Raw genomic sequence first — 12,313 nt, 5'->3', positions numbered from 1 at the left:
CAAAACTGCTCCCCAAAAATTAACTAGAATGACATTGTCTCCCTATGGAACACATGCCCCATTTATGCAAAGCATAACAGGAATGCTGTGTTAGCTTCACAGCCTGAATCCTGTTTAATTCTAATTTTTATGCCTAATTATTTGCCCAATATCCTGAGCTAATGAGTCACCTTCATTTTGTTGTTCATGTTTACATAGAATTCACAAACTGCAGAGACTTCTTATTTGATAACTCGTGTTTCAATATAATGAGCATGCACACAGTCACAGCTGTAAGTTAAGGAAGTTTATCACCTCACCTGTCATATTGCAGTATACAAGAAATGGTCCCAAGGGGCCACTTCCATCTGAATCAATATTGTAAAAGCCTGAAGTGTTCCCTCTGTGCTTATAGGCTTCACATGATTGCTCATAGATGGCTGTAAAAGAACATATTCCATCACAAATGTAATGACATGATTTTACATTTTATTCAGGGAATTTAAAAAAAGAAATGTGCATGACCCTTGACATTGGGAAAAGAAGGTGAGTGTGTGCTATCTCTGCAAAAGAATGAGAAAAAAAATCATGCACTCAAAACTATGCCTTTATTAGAAATTGTTAAGCATATTTGGTTTTATTTATCGTGGAGATCACAAGGTGCATTTTTAAGCATTTTATTCTGTGTTTACAGCCCAAAACCTCTGGGATAAAACCATGAAATATGTGCAAGTAAATGGTTGAAAAATTGCTGAAAAATGCTAGAATGCCAAGGGTATTACTTAGACAATGGTAATCTGATTTTGAGGAAACCCCCATTAACTACCTCAACCAAATCAGATTTTTGCTTGCAAGCTGCTCTTGTTGCAATGTAAAGCAGAAGGGTAAGCATTTTTTGGCTTTCACACTTCCTAGTTTCTTCACATTTTAAATGGAAAAGCAAGTGACTTGTCAGAGATTTCAGTAAAAGAAATAAATTAGCAAAGACAAAATGACAGCTCCTTGGTTCCCTGTCATGTATACTTTATATCAGTCTATGTCTAAAAAAAATCTGTGATACCTCTTATATATCAAATATCTGAGAAAAAAAAGATGTATGAGTCCAACTCTATAACTGGATCTCAGAAGACATGATGATAATGTTACAGCTAGACACATTAATCTAAATTCTCCTTTAACTATTATATTTCTTTTGAGTAGTCATGTTTTTATTGTTCATTTCAAAATTACACTGCACTATACCATTTATCAAAACTTTAAAAAATTCTGCCAAAAAGAATGAGCTATTAGATTAATCATAAAAAGTAGCTATGAGTGCTATACTTTTTTTAATAAGTTATTTTTTAAAATAGTGTTATCTTTCTATTTTTTTGCCTGATGGTTACTGACATTATATGACAACAACAATAAAAAGAGACAAACCATTCCTTTTACTTACTCTATGAAATATCCATAACAATTTTTGCAATTTTCAAATGCAATTTTATGCTTCCTTACAGTAAATACTTTTAGCTAAATTTAGAAATGACAAAAGTTCAGTTATTCATTATTATTTTTGACAATTAAAAAAAATGGTAACACATATTATTACATTTCTCATTAAGTCCTAATCATCAGGAAACCCTAGCCTCCCTCTGTCCTCATAGACACCACCACATGATTCAATTTGTGACTTTTCAAATTGCAATGAATCAAATCACCTTCATCTTCACTCTGGGCTCATCAGACTTTGATGGGGTACAACATGGTATTCAAAATCATCTCTACTATTGGCATATTTTCTATTTTGCACAGTTTTTGTTAATTCTGTTATTTATGACTGTTGCTGACTTTGTACGAGCAAGATTTAAATAGGCAGTCTTCTAAAATCAGTGATTTCTCAAAAAATCCCATTTGGGTAGACATACATTTTTTTTGTAAAAACTGCCAAAAAGGATTGTATAGATTTTATATAGACAATATATAAGTATAGAATTGCTTATATGATGATTAGGGCAATCTTAGTAGTGAAAAATAAAAAAAAAAACAAACAGTAAATGTCTATGAATTTTTACTTATAGGATGTAATGAAAGCCAACGTACTTATTTTATCTTCCCAAAACATGCTGAAAGTAGTTCTGTAAAGTAAAGCATTTTCTGTGAAACTACCTAAGTTACATTCAATTAGGCTTTCAAAATGTATTTATTTTATTTTCTTGTAATCTACTTCCTGATCCAGCAAACTACATAAACATGTGTTTGAGGTTTAGCACAGGATTACCTTTGGACATGCATGTAGTTCCATTGACCCAGAAATAATAAATATTAGTTGTTTTGATGAATACAGATGAATTTACCATATTTGTAAATGATACACTGATTCAGAAAGTGGAGATATATGGATGAGACAGGATATTACTACCTTATATAAAATACAAAAAATGTAAAAGAAAAACACTTAAACTTTCAATTTTTTTTCCTTATATATTTTGAGTTGCCAAGGCCTTTCATCAAACCAAATTATGAGTATTTTTATGACTGAAAACATTTTATGAATGATAAGTTCAAATATTTTTTACTTTGGTTTTGTCTTTTTGTTTTGTTTTGTTTTGTTTTGTGGTGAAGAAATTCAATCAGAAGTAAAAGCATAGTCAGAAATCAGAAAGCATCTTAGACTTACGATAGTGACAAGTAGCTCCCTTGTAACCAGTATTGTCACAGTTACAGTGGAAACTGTTCCAGGACTGTGAGCACTCACCACCATGTTCACAGTAATTAGGCAAACACCTAAAACAAAAAACAATGTGTATTTTCACTCTTTTTTTCTCCTCACTTACTATTGTACTTAGCAAGAAAAGCAAAATCCTGCAAAAGAAGGATAATGTGAAGGAAGTCATAAATGTCATTGGTAAGAATGCCAATGTAAGTAAAAGAAAATTAAGATAATTTCTTCCCTGGTATTTCTTTTGCATATAAAAAATATCTTAATTATATAACAAGCTTGTGAGAACAGAAATATGGTGTAAGATGCAGAATTGTTATTAGCATTCAACTGGTCGTAATTCAATACAGCCTAATAAACCAATGAAAGGTTCCTGTGTTGATAATTCAATGGCAACTTTTACAATGACTGGGATTGCTTCAACAACATGTATCAAAACAAAGCACCACTACAGCAGATTTCTTTCTGTTCTTGTAAAAATAATAATAAAAAAATCACCTAACAAATAAATCTGACCACAGCACCTGACATCTATTCCTTATTCCAAAATCCTGTTTACTTTCTATCCTAGAAAAACTTCAGTATGTTGGTTCCAACATAACTAACTACTTGTAAAGCCAGCTTCCATTCTGGTAATATGACTAAGATCCTGAAGAGTTTTGATTACTTTCTTCTAAGTATACAGTGGTTGACTGAAAAAAAGAATTTACTTGTAACTTAGTGTTTAAGACTGCAACACTATACTAAGGTATAAAATAATTGTGACATGAAAAAAAATTATCTGTTTTTTATAAATGCAGCTGAAAATATATTGAAATAGATTGGCACACTTCAACCAATTATTAACTGGCTTTTAACAAATTATTAACTAGCTTTTCACCTTAGAAATTAGTTAACATTCTAACTGCACTGAGTTTATGTATATGATACAGGTCAGAAAGTGTAAAATGACATTACTGTTGACATTAGCCACAGGAAAAAAAGAACTAACAAAAACAACATGCCCATGAACACTAATAGGATGTTAAAATACCTTTTAAGTCATCCAAGAATTGTTAGGAGAATATTAAATTAGGATTGCAGAAAGTCCAGTATTTCACACATCTGCCCTATAAATAATTCAGGGTCTTTGCACATTCGCTGCTCATGTCACTCAAAGAATTTTATCTTTCTATCATGTTTATAAACAAGGATAAGTGGTTTTCACGGAAGAGAATATAAAAAAGAAGTAGCAGGTGAAGTATAGGTAAAGTAAATAAACTGATAGATGTCACCTATTTTCAAGGAAATCTGTGACATTTTTTGGCAGTGAAACAGCTAATCTTGTATCTATTCTCTCAATCAAAAAAATATATTCCTAAGATTAGTCAACAGATGATATATATCTCAATTAATTCTGTTTTGGAGCCTGACGATAAAATTTAGGCACCAGGCTTACAATCTTTTTGATTTTAAATACTTTGTTTGACAGAATTACATAAATATGCATACTAATGTTTCTTAGGTAAATGCTCTATTTTACTTTCTATAGGTATAACAAATCATCAGTTATTATAAATACAAATCTCTAGCAAAACTGCCATTCAAGACCTTCAGTGCATTCACTGACAGCTGGTCTGCTTTTATTTCAGTCACATTTTATGTCTTATGGCTTTTTTATAAAGACAATATCCAAAAATTTTGTTTTACATAGTCTTTACTTGTATTGACTCCCTGTCCCTACTAATTAATCTCCCTAATATTGTTCACAAGATGAAAAGCTTCAAAGAAATTGATGATGCTTGAACCAACCTTAATGAAAGTGAAAACAAGTTAAGAGTATAGTTTTACCATTTTATAATTTTACCATTAAATTTAAATATTTTAACATTAAGTTCTTTCCTCTGCTTCAGAATGTATAATAGAAAGTAGCCACTAGCTACATCAAAGTAAATGTAAATTACATTATATGCTGTGACCTTACCCCAAAGCACGATTTAGAACACACCTTTCTTTGAACAAGCTCATTTTCTAAAAAAAAATATTACTCATATTTGAAACAGTATTTCTAATACTTCATCTATAAAAATTAATTTTTGGATTCATCACCACATCTGCTAAAACCAGAAAAGCACCAGCTGATTAAACATTTACCACATATTTCTTGATAATATGCTTTTAAGTGTATGGCTTCTGAAAATTATGTAATATTTTAAACCAAGGCAGCAGCCTATTTATAACTCTAAATTAATATTGAGAGGTGAATCCAGAATATGAATATAGTTTTGATAAAGAAAGGGAAAAATAAGAACTTTGTATGTCAAATCTTCAACTAGACACATTTTTTGTATACTATTTCTTTATCTTTGTTCTAAATTATGGCTAAAATATCCTTTTAAAAAAGCAAATGACTGCTCCATTTTTGATGCCTATTATTTCTTCATTCTTCAGCTTATTAAAAAAAAAAGTGAAAAAAATTATTTCAGAACTGTGCAATGATCATAATTTTTATTTTTGGCTTTTTCTTTTTAAAGACATAAACCCATTCAATCCTTTTTTTGTATGCTGCTGCCAGGACAAAAAGGCAAAAGCTCCTGGTAGGAAATTGTATGTTTCTGTGTAGGGCTCAGTATAATTAGGACAGACGCATCTGATACTCTCTCCTTAGAGACTAAATATGCTAACCTTGTAAGGTATTTAAATGACACTATGTCCTTTAAAGTGTTTTTTTAGAATGGCTTATAGCTAATTATGAATTATTAAACCCATATATATTGATAAAGGAGCTGAGAGGAACAATATTAAGGAGAAATATATGAAGGGAATTGTTTGCATGTATAAGAGATACATGAGCAATAAAACAATATAAAGATATCATGTAATGAAATGGCTAAATGACGGATCATGGAAAGACTGATAACTGCAAACAGTCATAATTTAAGACTAGGATAAGGAATTGGAAAGTTTATCAAACTGAGAAAACTGAAAATAGGAATATAGTATGGTTTTTGTTTGTACAAAATGAATAAAAAAGTTAATAATTTATATTCAGAAAAATTAATTATTAACTAAACATCTCACCATGAAGACTGTAAATCTTATAAAGAACACTCTTCATATGTTAAACACGTAGATATGAGGTAAATAATGGATTAAATAAAATTGTTTTTAGTTTATTTACTATTACATATAAATCAGTTTGCTATGCAAAGAGTAAATTTTGTTTTCATGCACTTTAAATGTGTAAAACTAATATAAAAAGACTACATTTAGGTGTCAATCACTTCTATTACAAAAGCTGTCAATAACTCTGGAATTTGGGCCATGCTTCATGATTTGGAACTGAAGATGTAAAGACTCGCATAAAGACTCCAAGACAAAGAAAGAATTTGTTTGCGCTCACCTGTAGGGAGATATTTACTATCAGGGACCCAAAATGCTCATCAGCTTAGGGCATTCAAAGACATTTATAAATCATGGTAGAAAGAAAGCATTTTTTCTCAAACAATATGGTGCACAGAATCATACAAGCTATTATTTAAATATTGTTTAAAACAAGTAAGCAGTTTTAATTTTGCCAAATATATGTGCTTTATCACCTGGGATTTATGGTGAGATGTAGAATTAATTTGATAAAGAGAGACATGAAGTTTGTTCCAAACTATGAGCTGCAGATATTAAATTAAATGAGACTGTGCGTGGAAATGGTAAAGAAATAGTCCCAGAAGCAAGACAGCACAAGACCAGACAGGATTTTTAAAAGCCGTCTATTTTGAAAAAAAGTACAATGAGGGTAATGAAATATAAAAATGAGTAGATTAAATTTCTTAGGAAAACATATGCTTAGCATGATAGGGAACTGAAAACTAAATCTTTGTTTAGATTGAGAGCCAATGCAAGAAAGTTACAATGGTCAAGATAGAAGAAGAGACATAAATTAACACTAGCAAATATTAGAGAAAACAAAACTAACCAACTAAAAATCTCTCATAAAGATGTTCTTTTCCTTTTGTATCATTGATCTTGAGAAAACACACATAATTTTGATGAAGTATGAAAGTAATATAAGCTCAAGTAAATAAAGTGTGAGAAAGCAGTAAGAGTTAAGTATTCTGACACTTGTATACTCCAAATAATGTTGGATTTATATATACTGAGATTTACATAGTGGCTTTAAACATAATTTATTGTTTATTTATGCACGTACCATCTTTTTAAAACCTACATGTACAAACTTACATCTTATGGCCATTCAAAATGGAAAATAGCTGGAATCACTACTTAAAAAAAAATGTACCATCTTCCCTTAAAAAATTGGGTAAGATATGTCTGTGTTCATGGAGGAGGAAATGGCTTCTAAACTGCAACTCTGAGATGAGCATTTTAGGAGGTCCAAAGTTACTGCGAACAATGTAAAATTCATGGTAAATCAGACAGAAATTGGTATCATTTATATTGTGAGTCAATTGGGTGATATTTTTCACTCATAATCTTGCTTAGATATCCTTTAATATGTTTGACTAAAGAATATGCAGATTCTCGCATTTGATTTTTTTGACCTGATTCTCTTCCTGATTTTGTCTTCTTACAAGCAAGGAAACAAGCAGTGTAACAGAAGCAAGTTCAATTCCAGAGTACAAAAAACAGTAGTGATGCAGTGCCTTAGAAGCTGAATGCAAGAGTTATGACTGAAAAGTGAGAAAATAAGTCAAAGGCAGTAGTATGAAAGAAAGGTAAAAAGAAACATCAATGTTTGTGTCGTCCCAAGTGTAAGTCCCTAGTAAGCCATACAGTAAAGTTTTGAAGTTTTGACTGAGACCAAACTCCTATTGCAAAGTCAGGATTAGCTCAGTAAGGGATAAACTAGCACAGTTATTTTAGATAGATAGATAGATAGATAGATAAATAGATAGATAGATAGATAGATATAGATATATATTGTATATATTTATATATATTTATTTATATTTATATTTATATTTATATTTATATTTATATTTATATTAACTGCATATGTTTTTAATGTATGATAGGTGTAGAAACATTAGTGAATATACACACTACAAACACAGTTGAAAGGATCACATTGTAGGCAGAACTTTTATCCCCGTCTTGAACTTTTCTCTCCTTAAACTTTTATGAAGAATTAAGTAAATAGCTAGTATTTTTTCCATCTTTCATCTACAAGGACTAGTGACTGTTTCCAAAATAAGAACATGGATAGTTGTACACTGTGTCATCTCTAGGAATGGATTGCAGGTCACAGAAGTAAAGTTGTGTGACTGATCCTGAAACTTGCTATTGTGTTAAGGCAGATCTCTGCCTACAGTGTTTTCCCAGAAAGACATAACTTTTGAAAAGTCTTGTAATTCAAAAGATAGACTTTTTGAAATCAAAAGACACTTTATGAGGACTAGAAATATAGAAAGTGAGGGAGAATTATTCAAAAGCACATGATTCCCCTCTGCCTGCTGTGTCCTTTCAGTACAGCCTTTCACCTGTGTCCAAGTAAAACACTTTGGGATTGAAGAGAGCATAACTGTCTGTGACTGCATTCTCTGGAGTCTACAGAATAAAACTTCTCCTTCCATTGACGGTTTGTGTGTTTGCTCCCTCTCTTCTCAGCAGCTTGTGTTGTTCTGCAATCCCCTCTGCTTTCACTACACTGAAGGTCAGCAATGTCTTTCCTTCAAGCATTTATATTTCTGGGAATGTATACAGTCTTTCCTCTTTGGGGAGGGACTTTCCTTTTGGGGAGAGACACTTCAACTAGCCATTCTATTAGATAGATGCTAATTTCAAGTTATGAAGTTAGTTCTGACCATGGTCTAAAAGGCAATTGCTCACTCACTGTGATGGATATTATCTACTGTGTTTCTGGAGATGTAGAATATAGGAAATAGCAGTAACTTGTAAAAAACATAGTATTTTAAAGGGTGGACAGGGTTATAGGTTGCAGTAGGGGATTTATGTCTGCAGCTTATTTGAAAAGAAAGCAAGCTATTTAAATTTGTCAGAAACATAAAATAATTCTAATCAAAGTTAATTTTATTTGCAGTAAAAGGAAGTCTATTTGCTATATGCTACATATTCTGCATTTATTCTGGATTTCTGAATTCTTACAAAAGAAACAGCATGTCATTTTGTAAGTGTTCTGTTCTGTAATCAAATCACTATTAGAAACAAAACATAGACATAAATAAATTAATGAGTAAACATAATTTTCTCACCTGTCTGTAATGCCACATAAATCTATGAGAAGATCACTGAAATTGCCAAAACCATTTTGCTGAATAGAGATCATATCCACTGCTTTGTTACCAATGGAAATATGTCGCATGCACCCTTGAAAACCACCAAATGAGGTATTACATTCAGAAATGTTTCCACTGCTAGGACAGCCTGAAAAAAAAATAAAAACTGGAGCTGAAAATAAATATTTTATTGAAAAATGTTACATACTCCAAAAGTAAATTGGACTTTACAACCTCCACACATTTTAAACTTTGTGATTGGAGGACTTTAGCCAGAAGCTCTTCTGATAAGCCATGGTTGTATGACTGAAAATAAATACTTCTCTGCAGTCTTATTGTTTTTAAAGCATATGCAAAATCACAAAACCACAATATCACAAAAAAATTTGTTAAAAGCATATCTTAAACAAAAGTTCCAAAGCAATGAGTGGAATCAAGATATGAACAGGTAGACTGTGAGATCTTAGTCCCAGAATGTTAGATTACAATACAAGGGCACATGATTTGAACAAGTTTTAAGTCACAATTGAAGCCAAATAAGAAAAAAATAAAACAACCCAGTTATTAAGTACAGTGATTTTTCTCTATCAGCTGTTAGGAATATTTTGTAAAGTACTGAAACTTCTTGTTGCAGACCGTCAATGAATGACTCAACTAGGAGAGATGCTCCATTGAACCTGCTACTCATGGACAAGGAAGAAATGGTTGAAAAAGTAAAGGTCAAGGACAGCCTTGGTTGCAGCAAACATGAAGATGAAGCTGTGGTTTATGAGCCACAGAGAGAAAGAAATAAACTCCAGAATTATAACCCTTGACTTCAGAAGAGCCAATATTTTTCTGTTCAGGATCTGTTTTAAGGATACCATTAAAATTTGCCTTGGAGAGCAAAAGGGCTGGATAGTTTTCAATGAAAAAGCTCTTCAGAGCAAAAGAGAAGTCCATAGCAATATCAAAATAGTTAATCAAGTGTGGCATGAGGCCTGCAACATTGAGCTCCTGAGTAAGTGCAAATACAAAAAGAAAGCACACAAAATGTGGTAGCAGGGACATGCAACATAGAGGGGAATACAAAGACACAAGCTGTGTGTCTAGGAATGCACTTAGGAAATGAAGAGGAGATAAAACTTGCCAAGGAGTTGAAGTGGAACAAAAAATTTTCTGTAGGTACCACAGCAAGAAAAGGAAGGCTAAAGAGATTATGGATATTATCCATATATCACATGGGGCAGGGGATTTAGTGACAAGGGTCTAGAGAAGAATTGTTTCCTTCAAGGTCTTTTTCTTCACTAGTAAAACTGGTCCTTGGGATTCCCATATCCTAGCAGAGTATGAAAAAAAGAATGTAGTATCCATGGTAAAGGAACACAGTAAAGGAACAAGGTGCAACTGAGCATGCTGCAGGAGCTGGTCAATGCCATTTTAACGATTGCCATTGTCATTGTGAATTCATTAACATTTTAATCCTCAAAGGGTCTTGGCAATATGCTTAACTTCTTGATAATGGCAAAAGTTACACACATCTTCAATAAACTAGAGGGCCATTAGTCTTATCACTGTGCCTGGAAAATTCATAGAGCAAAACTTCTTAAAGCCAGTCCTAAACATGCAAGGGACAAGAAGTTAACTGGCTAACTTTAGCTTCAAGGTTAAATCATGCCTGACTGAGGTCTTTGTTTTCTTTGCTGAAGTAATGAACAGTATAAAGGGAGAGCACTGAGCATTGCATACCATGACTTTAGCAAAGACTTGACAGTTTTATATTGTGTCCCTATCACCATATCCACAAAATATATGGGTGGGATAAGAAGGCAGTTGATGCTGTGAAATCCAGCTGATGATCACTGAGCAGAAGATTCTTTAGAGATCAGTAGTGACAACCTTAATGTCTTGATTAATGACATGGATCATGAGGCAGCATGCACTTCCAGCAGGCATGCAACTGATACTGAAACAGGGGCAGGGACAAAATGTTGGAGAGCAAGGCTGCAACTCAAAGGGACCTGGACAGGAATGCCATGAAATTCATTAAGAACAAGATCAAGATTTTTAATCTGAGATGGAGCAAGTCCACACAACAATCCGAACTGGAGGATAACTATCCAGAGAGAGGCCTGAGATCCTAGTGACTATCAAGTGGATTATGATCTGGAGAAGTGCTCTTGTAGCACAGAAGGCCAATGCCATTCTTGGATGTATTACCAAGAGCATAGTCAGCAAGTCTTGCGAAGTGGTTCTTCCTGCTACATGGCATTTGTGAGGCCATACCTGGAGTGCTGTAGTTCTGGGCTCCCCAGTACAGGGGAGGAAGGACATTGATGTCCTAGAGTGAGGCCAGAGGAGGTATCCAAGGTGGCTGGAAGTTGGATGCAGTTATGAGGAGAGGCTGAGAGATCTGGGCCTACTCAGTGTTAAGAAGAGAAGATAAAGCTATCTGATAAGACAGCACAGAGAAGATGGAGCAGAAGTACTTCCAGCAATATATGGCAACGGGACAAGAGGTAAAGGACAAAATTAAAAACCTACAAATTTGGATCATAAGGCATAAGACACAAGCAACAAGTGTTTTTACTGTGACAGTGGTCCATATCAGAACAATCTGCCCCAAGAAGTTATACGATTTCTATCTTTGCAGTTGTACAAGGCTTGAGTGGTCACATCCCAGTACATTTTATGTAATCAGACTTGTTTAAAACTGAGGCTTAGACTACATACCATCTGGATGTACACACTCCGTAAGAATTTAATATTGTGGTTTATCTATTGTCTTACTGGTCCTGAAATGCCTTGTTCACTGATTGCCAAATAAGTAAACATTTGTAGTAAATAAATAAATTGCTTTAATTCTGATTTGATTTAAAACATGTACATTGAGCAGTGTTTCCCAATGTCAACTAAACACTGCACTACAATGCTTTATTTGTCTTTCTTCCAAGGGGTATTATTGTTTCTGCAATGATGCACAAGGGTCATCCTTTGATTTTAGTCAAACAAAACTGCATTCTGGTTCACAGCATTTGAAGACCTTCTTGTTTTAGGATGTTAGGAAGCAATGAGTTTTAAGACAACTTTTGTATTCCACAGAGCTAATGAGTTCTTTTGAAGTCCTGTAAAGACAGTGGAGAGGCTTATGATACAGAAAAACAAAACAACAGTGGAAACTATTAAATATATTCAAATAAGTGTGCAACAACATAAATAGTATAGATATATTTTTGAGAAATATAGATTAGAAAATGCATTAAAACTGAAATTTTACAAGTGAATAGACTTGCAGTATGTATAAATCTGCTCAGGAACCAAACTGTTCAAAATTGTTATCATGTTTCTAAAGGCAAATGTTTATTATCTACTTGGTGTGTTGCTTTAAGAACAACAAATATGTGGACTTGCAAAAGTAAAA

At 33.0% G+C, this 12,313-nt stretch overlaps 1 protein-coding gene across 1 annotated transcript in view; it reads right to left on the bottom strand.

The window, feature by feature from the left end:
* Positions 1-12,313, bottom strand: part of CNTNAP4 (contactin associated protein family member 4) — a 214,501-nt gene that overhangs the window by 49,238 nt on the left and 152,950 nt on the right. The window contains exons 10-12 of the mRNA XM_054003153.1: positions 8,890-9,061; positions 2,639-2,745; positions 300-419 (exon numbers count right to left, since the gene is read on the bottom strand). Of these exons, the coding sequence (XP_053859128.1) occupies positions 300-419; positions 2,639-2,745; positions 8,890-9,061 (399 nt within the window). The remainder of the gene's footprint in view (positions 1-299; positions 420-2,638; positions 2,746-8,889; positions 9,062-12,313) is intronic.

The sequence above is a fragment of the Vidua macroura genome, chromosome Z (genome assembly GCF_024509145.1).
Source record: "Vidua macroura isolate BioBank_ID:100142 chromosome Z, ASM2450914v1, whole genome shotgun sequence".
In the NCBI taxonomy this organism is placed as follows: Eukaryota; Metazoa; Chordata; class Aves; order Passeriformes; family Viduidae; genus Vidua; species Vidua macroura.
Note: the sequence above shows the minus strand (reverse complement) of the source record. Positions and strands in the feature narration are given on the sequence as shown.